This window comes from Geotrypetes seraphini, chromosome 7 (genome assembly GCF_902459505.1).
Source record: "Geotrypetes seraphini chromosome 7, aGeoSer1.1, whole genome shotgun sequence".
NCBI lineage: Eukaryota > Metazoa > Chordata > Amphibia > Gymnophiona > Dermophiidae > Geotrypetes > Geotrypetes seraphini.
In genome coordinates this window covers 160741086-160762455 of record NC_047090.1, presented here as the reverse complement: position 1 = coordinate 160762455, position 21370 = coordinate 160741086, and the positions used below count along the sequence as shown (strand labels likewise).

Below are 21370 nucleotides of genomic sequence, written 5' to 3'. Positions count from 1 at the left end.
GCCTTGACCTCTTTGAACCCCCCCCCCGAATATAAATGATAATTAACATTTTCTCTGTGTACCAATGTGCTTTGTGGTTTTTTAATTTTGTGGTTACCATTATGTATTAATAAGATTATTGTGTGTATATGAAAAATGGATGAAAGAAATTGCGTTACAATTAGTACTATTGTTATGGGGGTGAGGTCAACAGTGGAGTTTGGGCGGATCTGGGGCAGGGGTACTCAGTTGGTATTTGTTAGGATTAGGAGATACTTGGCTTGAAGAAGTTGAGAAACACTGGTCTAGCCTTACCAAGGCTCCTTTTGAGCCCCTTTGAGATGCTTCCCTTTGGACTTGACACTCAAGGCCATTTATCTGGTTGCCATTACTTCGATGCGACATGTGTCAGAACTACAGGCTCTTTCTTGCAGAGAACCATTTCTCTGTATTTCGGAGACTGGGGTTTCCCTACGGACAGTTCCTTCCTTGCTCCTGAAGGTGGTTTTGGCTTTCTATGTTACTCAGGAAGTGTGTTTGCCTGCCTTTCAATCTACTGGTTCCATGACACAAGATTGCCTGTTGAAGAAACTGGATGTGCGCAGAGTGCTTCTGCATTATCTGGAGGTTACTAACAACTTTCATCTATCTGATCATCTGTTTATGCTGACTCATTTGGTTAGGTGGAGCGCTTCCATTTCCAAGGCCACGATTTCCAGATAGATCCATAGAGCTATTTCATCAGCCTGCATTCTTTCTGGGAAACAGTCTCCTGTTTCTGTCAAGGTGCATTCTACCAGGAGTGTAGCTTCTTTGTGGACCAAAACTAGAACTGTCTCTCCTAAGGAGATTTACAGGGTGGCAGCATGGTCTTTTGTTCACACGTTTGCCAAGTTTGAGAGTGGATGTGGCGGCAAGACAGGACTCTGCCTTTGGGTCCTCAGTTTTAAGGGTCAGAGCAGCAAGCCTGCCCTAGCTTTTGGGGACTGCTTTTGTACATCCCATCGGTCTATAATGTCTCACCTATTGCACTGGAAAAAGAGATTATGTACTTACACTAGTAAGCTCTTTTCCAGTAGATAGTCTTCCAGTAGATAGACTCCCACCCAGTCTGTCCTGTTCCTGGCTACTGTTTCAATCTGTTTATGCTTCTCCAAGCTGATTCTTGGATATCTGTCAGCCCTTGAGGGATGGAATGAATTTTGTATATGTGTTTCCGTTTTATATGGGAGTAGTTCTGAGCTCCTTTGAAGCCTTTGATGGTAGTTGCCTTTGCTGTTTGATTTACTTCTTGTTCAGAACAGTTTGTTTCTAAGCCTGTTGCTACAGGCGCCTCTACTTCACGTGCATTGATTGGCTCTCTGTGCATGGCTACTAACTGCAGGTGGAGCTATGGAGCAAAAGGAAAAATCCGGAGTGGATTCCTTCTGCAGATGCACGCAGCTATAGGAATATAACTTATCTGTATAGAAGAGGAGTCTCAAAGTCCCTCCTTGAGGGCTGCAATCCAGTCAGGTTTTCAGGATTTCCCCAATGAATATGCATGAGATCTATGTGCATGCACAAATCCTGAAAACCCGACTGGATTGCGGCCCTCAAGGAGGGACTTTGAGATCCCTGGTCTAGAACAGTGTTTATCAATTCGGTCCTGGAGTACCCCCTTGCCAGTCAGGTTTTCAGAATATCCACAATGACTATACATAAACTTAATTTGCAAACACTGCCTCCATTATATGAAATTTCTTTCATGCATATTCAGTGTGGATATCCTGAAAACCTGACTGGCAAGGGGGTACTCCAGGACTGAGTTGAGAAACACTGGTCTAGAATGTCTTACCTATCTACTGGAAAAGAGCTTACCAGGGTAAGTACATAATCTCTTTTTGTGCGGGTTTTACATAATTTTGGTATCTGTTTTAATCAGTTACTTGAATGTTATATTGTTCATTGATATGTTTGTTACAGAGCAGACCAGAATTGTAGTATCAGAACTTTTTCCCTCTTTCCAGTTATGTCTTTCATTACCATATTTCCCCATATATAGGCCGTGGCCTATACATGGGTTTTGCAAACTGGCCTAGTGGGTGCAGCTTGCTTAAATGGGGCGGTCTAGACATCATCTCCCTTGCTGGTAATACCTCGTGGACGGCTGCCTTCTTCCAATCACGCTGTGCAGGGCAAGAGCGATGTTTGCGATCTCAAGTCCTGCGCCCCTTCCTGATTGGCTGCCAGGGCTCCTGTTTCTTTTTCAAACGTGCACTGTCATTTAGACATTGGGACACTGGATCATCTGTTGTTCTATTGTCCTTTGATACTTAGCTTTTGGAGGTCAATATGGGGTAGAACTAATAACATTTTGGAATCATCAATTCCTCTAACGTATGAGGCTGTCATTTGTGGTACATATTAAGCCCTCTGATAGAGGCCATCTTTTCCTTATAATGACTGGGATAGCCATCCAGATGATCACCCAAAACTGGAAGAACTGTGATCGTTTAAATTTTTCGTTCTGGTGGGCAAGTCTTTGCTCTAGTTATAGATCTGAAAGGATGAACGATGAGAATTTGAGGCATGGTAATATATCTAAATTGATATGGGGCCCATTGACATCATATGTTACCTCCATTATAATTTATTATTGAATGTCAATTTTTGTTATTTTGGTACATATCCAGGGAAGGGTGGTGGGGGGGTTATTTCTGCTATAAATTGATTTATAAATATTTACACTTGGGGTGGATGGGAATATATCAATATTTGAATGGGGTAAGGTTTTTGCTGTAATATATGTTTTTGTTTTTATTGAATAATCATTGGGTGGGTGGATGGGGGGAAAATAGTTGATTATGAACATGTGTAAGTTGAATGTGCCTTTATTGTATAATTATAAGTTACATTTGTTGTATTGCACTATTGAAGGTTTGAAAATTAATAAAGTTAAAAAAAACCCCAAAACATTGCCTATACTGATACCAGGACCGCTGCGCATTTCTCAGAAGGTGATGTGGTCTGATAGAGCAGAGGGAGGTAGAGGGGTTCCTAACTTGTATTGGTATTATCAAGCAGCGCAGTTGCGTATGTTATTGGATTGGGATTTAGGTATTTACAAATATGGGGTGCAGATGGAGCAGAGTATGGGAGGCGATACACTGATCCGACATTCTTTGTGGTCTCGTTAGTTGAGCGTTGCTGGCAGAAGCAGAAGTCTAATCCTTTTCTGCTTCATTTGGTTAAATTATGGGATAAGACTAGGATGGAGATAGATGGGAATTTGCTGGTATTTTCTTTGGCGTCCATTGGGGGGAGCCCCAGTTTAGGTTGGGTAGGACTAATCCGGTTTTTGAGAGATGGGAACAAGTGAGGTTAATACAGTTCAGGGATTTGTTGGGTGCAGGTGGTATTAGAATGTTTTCTTCTTTGCAACATTCTTCTGGGATTTCCGAGGGTGATTATCTTGCATATTATCAGATGAGACATTTTATGTGCTCTAAAGGTTGGGATCGTATGTCTCCTTTGAGGGGGAGGGAATATTTGGAAAATTTCTGATTAACCTTACAGACTGTGGCTCGGCCCATTTCTATTTTATATAAATATTTGAGGAGCAGTGAGATACCTGCTTTTTTATTTTGGACTCAGCGGGAAAGGGATCTGGGTTGGAGTTTCTCTTCCAAAGACTGGGATAGGATTTATGGGGAGGTGGGTAGAGCTTCGACTTGTGCAAAGTGGCAGGCTACACTCTTGAGATGGGGTCTGGCGGCAGTCAAATGCTTGATCGCTAGTGATTGGAAATGTCTGGTTGCACCTGGTTTGAAGGACTGGAAATTGAAACTTCATTTAATGGGTCATATGGAAGAGATGGTAGCTAATTGAAGGGGATATTTCCAACTCTCCAAGGGGACTTGGGACTTAGTCTTGGATAAGTTGGAGTCTTTGAGGCCTGACTGAAGATGGTCTGGTTGTTGTTTATGATTTTTAGACCACGTTGGTATCCATATTCATTCCTTGCTCCTGTTTGAAGTAAATGGGAGTAGGGGGGGGGATCTTTGAAGGGTAGGTTCAAGTAGTGAGTCTATGCTGGGTTTATTATTGTTTACAGGTATGGGACTGAATATATGCAGTATACTGCTCTTGTGAAGAGGAACCTTATCTACCCCAATACTAATAGTATTGGAGTCAAGCTATTTTGACATTTTGGTTTTTTAATGAAAGGCTTCACTAAGTTTTAAGTCACATCGTTAACTGTTGTGTTTTTTTTCCCCCATTCACAGGCAGTAATTGGTGGTTTGGAAGGTTCAGGGGACGTTGTATCTGTGTCTTGTACGGATGATGAGATTTTTCTCTTAAAAGGAGATCGAGACATCATAAGAATTTCAAATAGACCAGAGGGATTAAGATTTGCAGGTATGTATAACGTGTATTAACACGCTAAGAGTTAAATAGCTAATTTTTTTTGTTTTTCTGCTCTGATTCAGAAATACTGTACAGTGTTCTCCCCAGAAATTTTTTCCAGCCGGGTGGCATGAAAAAGTAGCCGGGTGGGCGCGGAAATTTGGTAGTGGGGAAAATTAAATGTATACTATTTTTATTAGTTAATTATTATTATTTTCCAATGCTCGATATGACTTCCTTTTTTAAGGTTTGACACTTGTGCCAGAATATTTTTACTAAATTTAAGAAGTATCCAATTCTAGAAGTGAATAATTAGATTTTCACCCTCTTTCAAATAGTATAGAGGTTTAAAAAAGGGAAATGCGTTAATGAAGTCATTAGGTTCAATCTAACCATTTATTTCTGCATGAATTTAAACAACTAAAAAAAAAAAGATAAATATAGCTCATCCAGTCATACAAGAAATGGCTGTACAACACCTCTAATAATGTTTTGATCACTAGGTTCCTTCCTGAGGTCTCACTGAGGATATGAAATAGATGCTATCCCCACTTCCAGACCTCTTCCACATAATTTATGGAGGTGTTACTGAGCCTTGAAACATAGAAACATAGAAAAAAGCGGCAGAAAAGGGCTATAGCCCACCAAGTCTGCCCATTCCAAGTATCCCCTCCCGCCTGGATTTACTCCCTTAAAGATCCCACGTGAGTATCCCATTTATTCTTAAAATCCGTCACGCTGCTGGCCTTTATCACCTGGAGTGGGAGTTTGTTCCAATGATCCACCACTCTTTCGGTGAAGAAGTACTTCCTGGAGTCGCCATGAAACTTCCCTCCCCTGATTTTCAGCGGATGCCCTCTGGTGGTCGAGGGTCCCATGAGCTCGAAGATACCATCTTCTGACTCGATGCGTCCCGTGATGTACTTGTACGTTTCAATCATATCTCCCCGTTCTCTTCTTTCCTCAAGTGAGTACAGCCGCAATTTTTTTAGTCTTTCTTCATACGTGAGATCCTTGAGCCCCATGACCATCCTGGTGGCCGTTCGCTGAACCGACCCGATCCTCAGCACGTCCTTTCGGTAGTGTGGTCTCCAAAACTGAACACAGTACTCTAAGTGGGGCCTCAATATGGCTCTGTACAACGGCATCACAACTTCAGGTCTCCTGCTAATGAACCCCCTGCGGATACACCCCATCATTTGTCTTGCCCTGGAGGAAGCCTTCTCCACCTGATTGGCAATCTTCATGTCTTCGCTAATGATCACCCCTAAATCGTGGTCCTAACCAAGGTCTCACCATTTAGTACATAAGTTCTACACGGGTTTCTCTTGCCCAGGTGCATTATCTTGCATTTTTTAGCATTGAAGCCTAGCTGCCAAGTGTTTGACCATTGTTCCAGTAGCAGTAGGTCGTGTGTCATATCATCAGGTAATAAGCATCTGCCTACTATGTTGCAAAGTTTGGCGTCGTCAGCGAACAGTGATACCCTTCCTCTAAGTCCTTGCGTCATATCTCTTATAAATAAGTTGAATAGAATCTCCTGTGTGATTGATCTTTATCTGCTTCTTTTTTATTTTGCTATAGTGCAAAGTAAGAGCTAGGGCAAAACAGTATAGGTAAAGATGCAGGTAATAATTAGCAATGTATTAAAAATATTTTATTTTTATTTGCTTATAATGTCATTTGAAAGCTACTTGATGATAATACAACTTTAATTTAATTCTTTATAATGTGTGTCTGTGTGTTGGGGGGGACAACACCTACGTCAACAGTAAAGTTAGAATAGAGTCATTAAATCCAGTGGTGTACCTAGTATATATGACAGCCAGTGCTAATCATTTTTTTAACAACCCCCTCCTCTATATAAAAAAAGATATTTTTAGTAATAATCCATGAATCACACAATAAGGGTGCATCTAGGAAAAGGCAGCATCTTAAACACTGCAGTGAGCACTAGAACACCAACACATGCATTGTAAAACTAAACAAACCAGATCCTACACAGTCAATTGATCCTGTAGTCGATGCTAACAGAAAGCCATGTCCTTTTCATACACACAGAACACAGATACACCCTCGCCCAATATGGAATAATCACAAACTAAAAATAGAAATATGTAGACAAAAGTTAAACTGAACCAAGAAACTAGACTCTGCATACAATGCAACACCACAGAAACAGTGACACATGTCCCCTAATACTGTGCAAAATATAAAGACAGTGTAAATTTGAAAAAAGCTTCTACATAAGTCACCACTTTACAAATTAACAAATAGAAATAAAATAATGAGAAATATGAAAATACCATTTTATTGGACTAATCCATTTTTCAATTAGCTTTCAGTGGCCAAATCTTTCTTCAAGACAGTACAGTATACAGCTGTTATGGCATCCTGTCCTGACCTGAGGAAAGGGGTTTATTCCCTCCCAAAATTGCCTTATTTCCATTTCCTATTGATAAATTTTAATCAATACAGTTATAATACTACTTGATTCTACGTAAAGCAACAAAAATATTTTTTTCTACCTTTTGTCGTTTTTGCTTTAGTCATCTTCTCTTCACTCTCTTCTTTCTATTCAGCATTTGTCCTCGCTCCCTTCCATGCAACATCTGTCCTCTCTCTTTGCCCCTTCCACCCAGCCTCTACCCTCTCTCTACCCCTTCCATCTACTGTCCACCCTATCTCTGCCCCTTGCATCCACTGTCCACTCTTTCTGCCTTTTCCATCCAGTGTCTGCCCTCTCTCTGTTCCATATGCAGTGTTCTCCCTAGGGCCTTTCAGATGGGCGGTCCGCCCGGGTAATTTAGATGACCGCCCAGCTAAATTCTGCTGCCTCCGCTGCTGCTCAACATAAAAAAAAAAAAAGCCGGCTTGATGATTTCACCTTAACCCGTAGCGAACTTATGCTCCGGGTTTTAACATGTGTGTGCCGGCTTCCCTTCTCTTCCCTCCGAAACCGGAAGTTATCTCCAGGGGGGAGGAAAGAGAAGGGAAGCCGGCACGCACATGTTAGATCCCCGAAGCATAAATTCGCTAAGGGCTAAGGCCTCCCACAGGTCAGTGAAGCTTTCCATTTGCTCTTCTTGCTGCCGGGTCCTGCCTACTTTCAGTTTCCGCGAAGGCAGGACCCGGCAGCATTTCCCCCAATCGATTGTGATCTTGGGCCGATCAGCCTTCTTCTCCGTTGGCAGAATTGACATCGGGGAGAAGAATGCTGGTCGGCCCGAAGTAGGGAGGGGGGGGGGGCGGCGGCCAGCGGCTTTGGGGCCTGTTCCCCGATGGCAGTGACATTGGCAGTGGCTTAGAGGAGGGCAAGAAGAAAGAAAGTAAGAGGGCAGGAAGAGAAACAGAAAAAAAGAAAGGGGGCATGAAGAGAGAAAGAAAGAAAGGGCAGGAAGAGAGGAAGAAAAAGTTGGGGGGGGGAGGGGAATGAGGTCAGGAGGCATACAGGCTGAAAGAGGAGGAAGAAAGATTGGATGCACAGTCAGAAGAAGAAAGTGCAACCAGAGACTCATGAAATCACCAGACAATAAGGTAGGAAAAATGATTTTATTTTAAATTTACTGATCAAAATGTGTCTGAATTTATATCTGCTGTCTATATTTTACACTATGGTCCCCTTTTACTAAACCGCAATAGTGGTTTTTAGCGCAGGGAGCCTATGAGCGTCAAAAGCAGCGCTGGGCATTCAGCGCAGCTCCCTGCGCTAAAAAATGCTATCGTGGTTTAGTAAAAAGGAGGGGGTATATTTGTCTATTTTTGTATGGTGTTAGTGAGGTGACAGTGCATAGAGTCATCTGCTTTGACCTCTTTGAGAAAACCCCGGAATAGGAATGATTATTAACATTTTCTCTGCGTACAGTGTGCTTTGTGGTTTTTAAAAAAAATTTTATTATTGGTAGATCATTTTGACTTAATCATTTTAAAAGTAGCTCGCAAGCCCAAAAAATAGCCAATGGTAGACTTCAGAGGGTGGTGGTTAACGGTACCCTCTCTAAAACGTCAGAAGTGACAAGTGGAGTACCGCAGGGCTCAGTCTTGGGCCCGCTCCTTTTCAACTTATTCATAGGGGACCTGATTCAGGGGCTTCAAGGTAAAATAACACTATTCGCCGACAACGCCAAACTATGTAACATAGTGAGTGGCTCCGATTTACACGATAGTATGACGCAGGACCTGTTTTTGTTGGAACGTTGGTCATCTACCTGGCAGCTGGGCTTCAACGCCAAGAAATGCAAGGTATCCATATTCAAGTTTCATCACGGTGCTCTGGTTTTGGCTGCAGTATTTGTCACTTCCATTCACCAGGATTGGCTATCCGTTACCATCTCATATTTTAAAGACTCACTCGTTATAATTAGTGGTGATCCACATGTCTCTTCGTAATGGACATGTCCGATTTTAGCATTTGGATCTTAGTACTATGGGTTTGGTCTTTTCTGGTTTCCTTTCTATAGTATGCTTTTCGTCTGGAGTCTTTTGAGTTTAGAATTACATTTTATGACGTATTTTTGTGGTTATAATTGTATGACATGTCTAAAATCGGTCAAGTTATCCATTCTTTCTATTATTTTTTGTCCCCTCATACAGTGGCAGACCGCCCCGGGTGCCAGCCCTAGGGGGGTACACAGCCGGCTGGATCCAGAACCTTCCAAGCTGCTCTAAATGGCACCTGCACCTCAGCACGGCTTCCGTACTTATTCTGAAGCAGAATCGGCAGCCGCACTGAAGTGCAGGAAGGTCCCACGATGACTGCATTTGCTGCCTCTGCCTCCGGAAGATGTAAGTGACGTCGGAAGGGGAGGACCGGCAGCTGCAGTCATTGCGGAACCTTGCTGCAATTCCCTGTGTCTGCCGGCCCACCCCCTCCAATGTCACTTACATCTTACAGAGGCAGAGGCAACAGAAGCAGTCATCATGGGACCTTGCTGGTTTGGAGGGAGAGAGGAGTATAGAAGGGTAGTGGAGGGAGAAAAAGGAGGTCAGGGTGGTATGGAAAGGTGGTGGAGGGAGAGAAAGAGGTCAGATGCTGATGGAATTGGTGTGCACAGAAAGGAGAGAGAGACATAAGGGGGAAGGATACTAGATGGAATTGGGTTGGAGGGAAAGGGGGCAGATGCTGATGGAAGTGGGGGGAAGGGAGAGGAGATTGAAATGCCAGACCATGGGGGTGTGGGAGAGGGAAGGGAAGAAGAGGAGAGAGATGCCAGACCACTGAAGGAGAGAAGGGAAGAAGATGGATGCCAGAATAATAGGGGTGATGGAAGGGGAATACAAGGAGAGAAGATGCCATATAGAAGGGGCAGAGAGAGGGTAGACAGTGGATGAAAGGAAGAGAGTGTCAAGACTATGAGGAAAGCAGAAACCAGAGAAGACAATGTAGAAAAAAATTATATTTATTTATTTTTTTGCTTTAGGGGAGATGCATCGCTGTTTCTGTGGTGTTGCATTGTATGCAGAGTCCAGCTTCTTGGTAGTTCAATTTAACCTTTGTCTACGTTTTTCTATTTTATCCTCCCTTTTACAAAACTGTAGAGCTTTTTTTTTTTAGCACTGGCCATGATGGTAATTTCTCAGAATTCTATGAGAGTCTGAACTGTTACCACCATGGCTAAAAACCACATTACAGATTTGTAAAAGGGAGAGGGGTTAGTTTGTGATTACATATTCCATACTAGGCGAAGGTGTGTTCGAAAGACATGGTTTTCAGTTAGGATTGACTGTGCAGGATTGATCTGTACTAGTCTGGCTTGTTTAGTTTTACAATGGATGTATTGATGTACTACTCACTGCAATATGTAAGATGCTGCCTTTTCCTAGGTACACTCTTGTGTGATGTGTGGATTGTTACTAAAAATCATGTTTTTCATACAGATGGGGGGGGGGTGTCAAAAAAATGATGGGCCGAGAGAGGAAGTGACGTCATCGGGAGCGATGGTGGCTTAAAATCGTAGCTCCTCCGAATCACGCTAAACTTTTAGCCTTAAGTTAGCGGTACGAGGCTAGTATTTTTCACTTTCTGCATAATTTGGAGTGGAAAACTAGCGGGCTGCAGATGGCTACAAAAAAAGGGCGAGCTGATTTGAAATCTTATGCTTACCAGCCATCGGATAACTCTGAGGCCTGTGAGACCAATGAACCACAACGCGGTAAGGGCGTTGCCCAGCTGAGTACCGAGTCTGATGCTCGATCGGCCACCTGTGGGGAAATGCGTGCATGGATGGCAGATTTAAAATCTACAATGCTTTCTATCCAAAGCACTTTGCAATCGGAGGTGGCTAAGATTGGGCAGTCAGTGCAAGATATGGGGGCTCGGCTGCAGGAGTTTGAAGAACGCGTTATTGACCACGATACGGATCTAGTGGCCCTGCAAACGCGGTGCGCTCATTTGGAACGCAGACAGGAAGATTTTCAACTTCGCTTAGAAGATGGTGAGAATCGCAGCCGACGAAGTAATGTGCGAGCTAGAGGGGTTCCTGAATCATTGGCTGCATCGGAGTTACAGGCTCATTTGTTGGAAATCTGCAAGCGCTTTCTTCAGGCAGCTGACCCAGAGGCTCCTATACCTGTGATCGAGTTTGAAAGAGTGCATCGGGCTCTGGGTCCCCGGGTAGGTGATCGGCCCCGGGATGTGGTAGCCTGTTTTACGCGCTATCCAGTTAAAAATCAAGTTCTTCAAGCCACTCGAAAAGTGGGACATATAGCATGGGAAAATTCTAAAGTGGAATTATTTGCGGATTTGTCCGCAATTACTTTACGAAAGCGTCGAGATTTCCGGGAGATTACTCGCTGCTTACAATCCCATGCTATCAGTTATCGATGGCTTTTTCCTTTTGGACTTTCCTTTCAAGTGGCTTCTCAACAGCATAAAGTTACTTTAGTGGAGGAAGCTGCAGCTATATTACGTGAAGCTCAACTTTATGCACCCTTGGAAGAGCCGGCTACGTCATCTGGAACTGGTACTTCATCGCAGCGCTGGAAACGGGTCCCTACTAGTAGCAAGCGACTGCAGCGGAGATCTGGCCTGGAGCAGACTTCGGCCTCTGGGCTTATCTGAATTTTTAAGCTGCTTTGTTTTGTTCTTGGTTGAATGATGTGCGATTTTTGCTAGCTCTTGTTTATTATTAGAATATATGATCTCTTCTCGTACTATTTATCATATGATTGGTGTGATTTGGGGTATGTTGGGATGTCACTTTCTCTTTTAGCCCACCATAAGGAGGGCCTTTGGTTAGGTTGGGGATGGGAGGGGAGGGAGGTGGGAGGGGGGAATGGGGAAGGGGTTTTTTCTTTTCTGCTGCTGGTTTTTAATGTGGGGTTTGTTATTCTGGGTTGTGAAGGGTTGCTTGCGGGAGTATGGTTGCGTGTGGGTATGTTGGAATGAATGGCTCCTGAAGGTATTAGTTTCTTTACTTTAAATGTACGGGGTCTGAATATACCTCGAAAGAGGCAATTGCTTTTTAAAGAGGCTGATAGATTGAAGGCTGGGGTGGGTTTCTTTCAGGAGACTCATCTTAAGCCTCAATATGAATCGCTTTTGAAACATCCTCGTTATCCCCATATATATTTTGCTTCAAATGAGGAGGGGTCTAAAAAACATGGAGTAGGGATTCTCTTTGCTAAGCACCTTGATCCTCAGATTAAACAGGTGGTACGAGACCCGATGGGTCGTTATTTGATATTGAAAGTTGAATTGCAGCAGGTGCTATATACTTTTTGTAATATTTATGCTCCTAATTCTGAGCAAAAAGATTTTTTGGTATCTTTAGACCAGGTGTTGCGAGGGGTTGTAGAGGGTGCTTTATTAGTAGGGGGGGATTTTAATTTGACCTATGATGTGGGATTGGATAATTCGTCACAGTCGATTCATTATGGAAAATCTGATAGAAAGCAATTGCACTCTTTCTTTATGTCCTGGGATTTGATTGATCCTTGGAGACATCTATATCCTACTACCAAAGATTATACTTATTTTTCAACAGTACATGATTCATATTCTCGTATTGATTTTTGGGGCATTGATAAGGCTTTACTTTCCCAGGTGTCAGATGTTGGAATTGCTCAGCGTGTGTGGTCAGATCATGCTGCGGTACACTTTGTTTTACATCCTCATATGGCTTCCTTTGGGCGGCGGTTCTGGCGATTTTGTGATAGCCTATTGGCGGATCCTATAATAGTGTCCCGAATAGAGCAGAATTTGAAGGATTATATTCAGTTTAATACTAGTGATGAGATTTCTCCCTTGATATTTTGGGAAGGTATGAAGGCAGTTTTACGTGGTCATATTATTTCTATTGGAGTACATCGACGGCGAGAACGTGGGCGAAAACAGGAAGCTTTACGCCAACAATTGCATTATTTAGAACAAAAGCATAAGCGGGATCTTTCTCCTACTTTGCTGACGCGTCTAGATAAGGTGCGAAAAGATCTACAGATGATGCAATTGGATGAATTATCAGACCAATTACAGTCGGTTCAACAAAAACATTTTGAATATGGTAATCGGGCGAGCCGTCAGTTGGCTTATAAGTTGAAGGCTCAAAAATTGAGGAATGTGATTACTAAGGTGACAGCCTCTGATGGTTCAGCCTGTTATACGCCGGAATCTATTGCAGGTGCTTTTCTTTCATTTTATCAACATCTTTATACTCCTGAACAAGATGTGTCTCAAGTTCATATTGATAATTATTTGGCTCAGACACAGCTTCCTGAATTGACATCTGAAGAAGCAGAGTGTTTGTCAGCCCCTATTTCGGAAGTTGAAACTCAGTGGGCAATTTCCACTTTGGCTTATGGGAAAGCACCTGGGTTAGATGGCTTTACGAATAGATTCTATAAATGTTTTAGACATTTGCTTGTAGGCCCTCTTACACGGGCCTTTAATAGTCTAGCAATGGGTATGGAGTTGCCTTATTCATGGAGATTGGCGGGTATAACACTTATTTTGAAACCGGGAAAAAATTCTATGCTTTGTGGATCATATCGTCCAATTTCGTTGTTAGACACTGATTATAAAATCTTCACAAAAATTCTGGCTCGTAGGTTGCAAAGTTATATGACTTATTTAGTACAGGATGACCAAGCGGGTTTTATTGCGGGGAGACAAACATTTGATAATATTCGTAGATTGCTTCATTTGATTTGGTTTGTACAACGTGAAAAGATGCCAGCATTGTTGCTGAGTGTTGACGCTGAAAAGGCCTTTGATAGGGTGTCGTGGCCATTTTTGTTGAGCACTCTATCAGCTATGGGAATTAGAGGACAGTTTTTTATGTGGATTCAGATTCTATATACTAAGCCTTTAGCAGCTCTCCGGATTAATGGGGGGTATACAGATTCATTTCAGTTAGCCAGAGGAACAAGACAAGGCTGTGCACTTTCGCCACTACTTTTTGCGCTGGTGATGGAGCCTTTCGCTTCTCATGTTCGAGCCCAGCAGTCTATTCATGGCATGGTTTGTAATGGACTTTCCACAAAGTTGTTGATGTTTGCTGATGATGTTATTTTTACTGTAACTGATCCTTGTGTTACTCTCCCGGGTATTATTGGTGAATTGTCTGCCTATGGCGCTGTATCCGGATTTCGGACCAACATGGATAAGTCTGAGATATTAAATTTGTCAGTACATCCAGGGGATTGTGCTTTTTTGAAGGCTACTTATTCTTTTAAATGGGCATCTAAATTTATACGTTATTTAGGGGTCAATGTGCCAGCGCGGCTTTGCTCTTTGTTTGAAGTTAATTATCCAGCGATTTTGCAATCTCTTTGGGTTGATTTGGATAGATGGGAGAATGTTTCCTTATCTTGGTTTGGTCGCATACAAAGTGTAAAGATGATGGTATTGCCGAAGCTACTTTATCTTTTTCAGGCTTTGCCAATTCCTTTGTCTGCTGCTTTCTTTTGTGGGGTGGCAAGAAAAATTTTTAAATACATTTGGAAGAGTCGACCCCCACGGGTACCTAGGAATGTGTTGTACCAACTTCGTTCTCAGGGGGGTATGGCTGTACCCTGTTTGCGGCGTTATTATGAGGCAGCTCAATTGAAGTCTTTTTTGAGTTGGTGTAAGGATAGATCAAAAAGCTGGGTTCGAGGGGAAAAAATTTTGGGATCGGAAGAGCTTTGTCGGGTGATCCCTTGGTTAAAAGTGGAAGAGGCTCGACAAATGTTTAAGGGGGCTAACCCTTTTTTGCATCATACGTTTGTGATGTGGATTCGGCTGCGAAACAGGTTTTTCCCTTCTCGATTGTATTTTCGTAGTACCCCGTTGTGGGTTGCGTGGGGTTTTGCACCAGGAAGATTTGATTGTCGTTTTCGGGTTTGGGCTCAAATGGGTCTTATGGATTTGGGAGATTTTGTGGAAGATGGACGATTATTATCATTTTTGGAATTGAGGGAAGCTTATGATTTGCCGCCGACTGATCATTTTCGCTATCTTCAAGCAATAGATTTTATTAGTCGCAGGGCTTTTGATGATATTTGTTTGGAGGAAACCACCCTGGAGTGGGCGATTATGGGTAGTAGTGGTAAGGGGTGTATTACTAGATTCTATAAAGCTCTTATTCAACAACAGGCTTCCCTGGTAAAATATCTATCTCTTTGGGAGGGACTTTTACGACCAGTGCCGCCGATTATTAAATGGGAGCGGGTGTTTAGTCGCCTGCTTCGAGTTTCTATAGCCAGCTCTTTGGTGGAAAATGGATATAAGATGCTTTATCAATGGTACCTTACACCCCAGCGTCTTCATCTCATGTATCCTCAAGTATCTAATTTGTGTTGGAGACGCTGTGGTTATTTGGGTACCTTTCTTCACATCTGGTGGGATTGTCCGAAGGTAATCCCATATTGGGATATGGTTTTTGAACTGTTGTCTGATATTTTACATACCACGATTTCTCGAGCTATGGGTAGTGCTCTTTTACATCTACCTTTGGTTCCATTGTCTTCTAATACACACAAATTGGCTTGTTATATCTTTACTGCTGCTCGTCTCTTATTAGCGGCATATTGGAAACAGGCCTTTCCCCCAGGTCGACTTCATTTATTACGAAAAATAGATTTTATTTTTCGTATGTCTAAATTGACGGCATTGACAAAATCTCGTCTTACACCCTTCTTCAAGGTGTGGAATCCATATATTAGGTGGTGTGAATGTCCTTCATGATCTGAGTGTTTAGCTATATTTTTGTAACCCTATGTGAAAGTTGATTTTGGGGTGGGTTAGGGGGGGGGGGTTTATTTTGACCTATGTGATTCTTTTTTTTGCATTGTACTGAAGATTATAGTACAACTTTATCTTTTCACTAATTTGGGGGAAAGGGGTTGGAAAGAATGTGTCATTGTAGATATCTGTTTGCTAAACCTCTGTGTTTTTGTTATGTATATTTGAAAACTTTATCAATAAACAAATTTATCAAAAAAAAAAAAAAAAAAAAATGATGGGCCTCGGTTGTCACTTATGCTAGGTACACCACTGCCTTCATAGTTTATACCTAATCCACAAGCCTGCTTTTAGGACCTACAGGGTATGTATCCCTCTGATTCATGACAATTTCACTTCTCATGTTATCTTATCCATTCTTTTTATTATACAACTGCCCAGATAAGCATCATTCTTTGATGTGATTGGACCTTGAAAATTAGGGCATCAGTGTTCTCCCCAGAAATTTTTTCCAGCCATGAAAAAACATTTGCTGCATTTAGTGTGCCACAAAAAACATTTGCTCCGTTTGGTGTGCCGGAGTTAAAAAAGTTTGAGAGACGCTGCTCTATACCATTTGAAAGAGGGCAAATATCTAATTATTTTAGAATTGGATACTTCTTAAATTTAATATATATATTATGGAACAAGTGTCAAACCTTAAGGAAGGCAGTCATATTGAGCATTGGAAAATAACTAATAATAATTAACTAATACAAATAGTACACATTTAGGGCTCCTTTTACTAAGCTGCGATAGCGGTTTTACCGCGCGCTTAGCTCGCGCAGAATTGCCGCACATGCTAGACACCAACATTGAGCTGGCGTTAGTTCTAGCCATGTAGCGTGGCAATTCTGCACGCGCTAAAAATGCTATTGCAGCTTAGTAAAAGGAGTCCTTAATTTTCCCCACCACCAAATTTCCCTGTCCCGCCCCTCCCGGCTACTTTTTCATGCCACCCGGCTGGAAAAAATTTCTGGGGAGAACACTGCATATGGTATCTTCCCTCTTTCTATGTTCCTTTAATAAACTCTATATCCTGTGCCCTTTCTCTCCTTTGTACATGATTTATTTCAGCTTCAGCCCCTCTCCATTTTTTGTCTCCACCCCTATGCTCTTGCTTCTCTCTCTTCTCCTTTCCTTCCTTCCCACTCCACCCCATGGTCTGACATCTCTATCTCCTTCCCTTCTCTCCCCCCTCTCCAGTATCTGCCTCCTGTCTTTCCCCTTTGGTCTAGGCCTCTCTCTTTCTCTCTGTCTTTCTTCTGTGAGGAGATCATGTTGATCTTGAACACTGAATAATTCTTCCACATTCTCCATATCACTGTACTGTAGTCTGGTCCAGCAGACTGCTTTGGCACTATTACATGGGTAATAGTAAATTCATTATGCATCAGCTTTCTACACAGAATGCCACAAGTCTCTATTTCATGTGCTGTGCTTACATCTGCCAGCGTCAGAAACTTGTGAGACAGATCCCTTGGCAATACTACACTTCGGAGCCCTTTGACCATCTGGTTCTGTATGGTTGCAGGCTTTAAAGCTCTGTTTACTGGAGGAGACTGTCCAGCATACATAGCTGCATCACTCTTAAGGATCTGATCAGAGATTACATTAGACAAGGTGGTATTTTTAGGCATGGAAAAACAGGACATGTTCTCCTCAATCTGCTCAGATGCCTTCAAATGCCCTTTAATATTCGTCTGATCTCGGGCTAAATCTTGCCTCCTGAGCTGATCTTCAAAGGAGAGCGGAGTGAGAGCCATATCGGCAGTGAGATCCGTTTTGGGCCGCATGTTGTGCAGGGCTGGACTAAGGCAAGTTGTAAGCTTCCTTCCATCGCTGACCTATCTTCCATAAGTCAGCAACGGAAGGAAGCTTACAACTCGCTGCTTTTGCTTGCTTCGGGCCTTCCTCGTTGCCGGGTCCTGCGTGTGCATGCCGACTTCCCTTCTCTTCCTCCCTCAGGACGTGACTTCCGGTTTCGGAGAGAAGCGGCATGCACATGTTAGAGCCCTGGAGCATGGGTTCAAGTCGCTTGCTGGCATTAAAAACTAAAAAAAAAAGTCAGGCTCCTGCGATTCAGGCTGTGCCGAGTCAGCCCGGTAAATCTCCAAGCCGGTGAGAAGGGTTTTTTAAAAAAATGTTGAGCAGAAGGCGGCAGCAGCAGCAGGATTGCGATCGAGATTACAGCCGGGCGCTCATCTAAATTAGCTGGGCGGAGCGCCCGGCTGAAAGGCCCTTGGGAGAACACTGCTATATAACCAAACTGCATGGTCTGTATGTGAAATAATTGATGAGTCTGACCAAAGGACTTTTCTGAAAAGAATGCACTCCCCTTTGACTAACCTCTCCTCTTTTCTTTATGATTATTTTTTCAGGATTAGATGTGAATTTAAAATTGCACAGTCCCCGGGTGTTAAATTCTCCATTAACACCTGCACCTTCTATAGAAACCGACTGCCAGAAAGGAACAGCTGATGTAGTATTACATACCACACTGGGCATATGTAGAAAAGACTCGCCTTTGGTAGCAAACTGTGAGCTAGAGAAGATCCTATCCAAGAAAATTCAGCAGGAAATGCTTGGAAATACAGATAACAGTACGGGGGAACTGAGCAGTGGGGTGAAAAAAGGAGATTCCGAAGCCGATGAGACAAAAAGCAGGAGTGGTTCAATCAATTCTCTGGACAGTGGCTCTAGTGTTCCTACAGGATGTGATTCGTCACCTCCAGAGGTACTAAAAGAGTGGCAGCCCTCCTCTCAGAGGTTCAGCATAATTAGCAGTGAAGAATTCAACCAGGAACTTATTGTGAAATCTATTAAAGTCAAAAAGAAGAAAAAGAAAAGAGCAGGTGTGTCACTGCTGAATATTTTAAACCTAAATGCATTCTACCAGATTTTTTGTGTAGGGCTGTATCTCTCTGTCTCTCTCTCCAGCCCCTATGTCTAACTCTTCCTCCCCCTCTTCCCCCCCCACCCGGTCCAAACACAGCTACCTGTCCTTTCCTCTCCCCCCCAGACCCAATGGGCTGCCTTCCCTTTTGGCCCCTCCCCAGACCCTATTCTTCTCAGCATACCTTTAAAAGCAGTCTTTAGCTCTGCAAGCCAGCGGCAGCCCTACAGAAAAGCTGTTTGTGGCTTGCACCAGGCCTTTCCCTCTGACCTCTTCAGAAAGTAGGAAGTTGTGTTAGAAGTGGCTCCGGGTCAGAGGGAAAGACCCAGTGCAGGCTGCAGACAGCCCTTCTATAGGGCTGCCGCTGGCATGATGGGCCAGAGATTGCATTTAAAGATAAGTCAAGCAGCGTTTTCTGGGCAGGATGAAGGATAGGGAGAGGTGAGTTGGAAAAGAAGGGCAAGCTTGTACTGGGGCTCATTTGTACTGTGCATGTGGTTGATATGTAGCAGCATCCTGGTGATGATTGTTATTGTCAACCACTGTTAGACGACTTTGTCAGAAACTGTAAATTGCCTGTGTTTTAGATTTTTGCCCCCTATGCGATTAAGTTCAACACCCCCGATCTAATGTATCAGAGGCAATGGAGGGTTAAATGACTTGTCCAGAGTTAGAGGGAGCTGCAGTTTGAATTGAACTTGGTTTCCCCAATTCTCAGCCTATTGCACTAACTATTAGGCTGCTACTTTTTTGTGAACTTGCACTGGCCTGAGTCCTGAAGAAGAAACTTGACCAAAGAGCTGCTCACTAGCTAACAGGGGCTGGTGCAGTAGTAACAGCTTCCTCCCTTATCCCTTGAACCTTGGAGCTTCCCAGGCTGAACATTCTTCTTGTGTTGGAAGTGTGGAGAAGGGAGGGATTGCTCATGTCTTAATGCCTGTTATTCTTTGAGGAGAAAAAAACCTCTGTGATGTATTTCTTAATAACTGTTTACCGAATAGGCTTCAAAAAAATTTTTTTGGGGGGGTTTTAAACACATCATTTTTCCTTTTTCCCTTTTCCCACACTGGATGCACGTTTGCATTTTATATTTATTTATTGATCACTTATTAAATGCTTTTACAAACATAAGGGTATTATGGTGTACAGGGCATGGTTTATTTAGACCAGGGGTGTCAAAGTCCCTCCTCGAGGGCCGTAATCCAGTCGGGTTTTCAGGATTTCCCCAATGAATATGCATTGAAAGCAGTGCATGCACATAGATCTCATGCATATTCATTGGGGAAATCCTGAAAACCCGACTGGATTCCGGCCCTCGAGGACCGACTTTGACACCTGTGATTTAGACCCTCGGGTCTGGTGTTAGTGCTAACTAACATACAGCAGGTTAAGCGTTTCTGTATAAGAGCTAGAAATCAAAATAGCATTTTCATATAAAACCTATAGATTTAGCCCCCAAATTTAGAAAACATGAAAAAAACCCTTAAAAGCACTAATAAACCAGATTCCAGTTTTTCAATTCACGCAACATGATTGAGTTTCCTCCTAAACTATCTCATAAAATTGTAATTCATAAATATTAAGATGAAGAACAACTTGCTCACAAATAATTCTTACATAATCTTTGACTTTTGTTCTGAACTAGGACTGTTTTCTTAGAGCAGGGCTGATATCAGAATTGATGGAAAGGGTTCTAGGACTGAAGAGCAAGAGAAGGGGATACTGTACTGTATTATCTGGCTTGTTGGCATAGATGTCTCCACACACGGGCAGCTGTAGCTTTTACCCCACCAACTCTCTCAAGGAATTGGAAGTGATGTTAGATATTAGTGGCAGGGCCACCATGAATAAAGAGCCCTGAAAAGCCACAAATAAGATCCCTTTCCTCTTTGTTTATTTAAAAATGAATTATTCACAGACATCCAACAATTCTGTGTGAGGTACAATTAAAAAACACATATAATAAAATGAATTAACAAACTGAATCAAAAACAACACAGACTATAGATGGTTGTGCTTAGAGGTGCCAGTGGGACCAAGCTTAAACCAACATATTTTACAATTATGGTTTGTCTTTTTTTAACTAGGAAAAAGACACTCATTTGACTTGCTCTGCATTTCTTTTCTTGTTAAAATGCAAAACACTCATATTTTCCTGCATCTACTCCCAGTTGTCTGTTAGTTTTACCTATATTAGGAATATGTCTACATGAGGGTGTAATGAGAGTTACCACATTGTTCCAAATTTAACTTAGGTTGATAAGAGTGACTATCATATTTCCCCATATATAGGCCGCGGCTTATACAAAGATTTTGCAAACCGGCCTAGTGGGTGTGGCTTGCTTAAAAGGGGCAGCCTATACATGGAGCAATACATCATCCTCCCTCCCCCCTTAAATAGCTCCTTTGCTGGTAAATACCTCCTGGACTGCCGCGCCTGCCTCCTCCAAACATGCTGTGCACGGCAGGAACGATGTTTGTGATCTCAAGACTCGCCATGCGCCTTTCCTGATTGGCTGTTGTCGCGAGAACTCATGGCAGCCAATCGGGAAGGGCGCGGGATGAGGCTTGAGATTGCAAACATCGCTCCTGCCCTGCACAGCGTGTTTGGAGGAGGCAGCCAGTGTGTTTGAAGGAGGTATTTAAGGGGGGGGGAGGGGGATGATGTACCGGTATAGGCCGATTTAGGTTTTAAAACTGTTAGATAAGTTGCAGCTAGTAACATGGGGCGGCTTATCTAAGAATTTTAAAACTTAAATCGGCATTTCTTGCGGCCTATACAAGGGGGTGGCCTATTTATGGGGCAATACGGTACATAGCATGAGCTTCCAGAATTTTTAGTGTCTTCTTATTAAGCAAAACTTAGTAGGAGTCCAGATTATGCTGTGTCAGACCAAGGTCATTGA

At 42.8% G+C, this 21370-nt stretch overlaps 1 protein-coding gene across 2 annotated transcripts in view; it reads left to right on the top strand.

Moving 5' to 3' along the window:
* The window catches only part of TECPR2 (tectonin beta-propeller repeat containing 2), a 132865-nt gene that overhangs the window by 24514 nt on the left and 86981 nt on the right, over window positions 1-21370 (top strand). For both annotated transcript variants that reach the window (XM_033953159.1, XM_033953160.1), the window contains 2 exons: window positions 4248-4380; window positions 17950-18423. In XM_033953159.1, the coding sequence (XP_033809050.1) occupies window positions 4248-4380; window positions 17950-18423 (607 nt within the window). The remainder of the gene's footprint in view (window positions 1-4247; window positions 4381-17949; window positions 18424-21370) is intronic.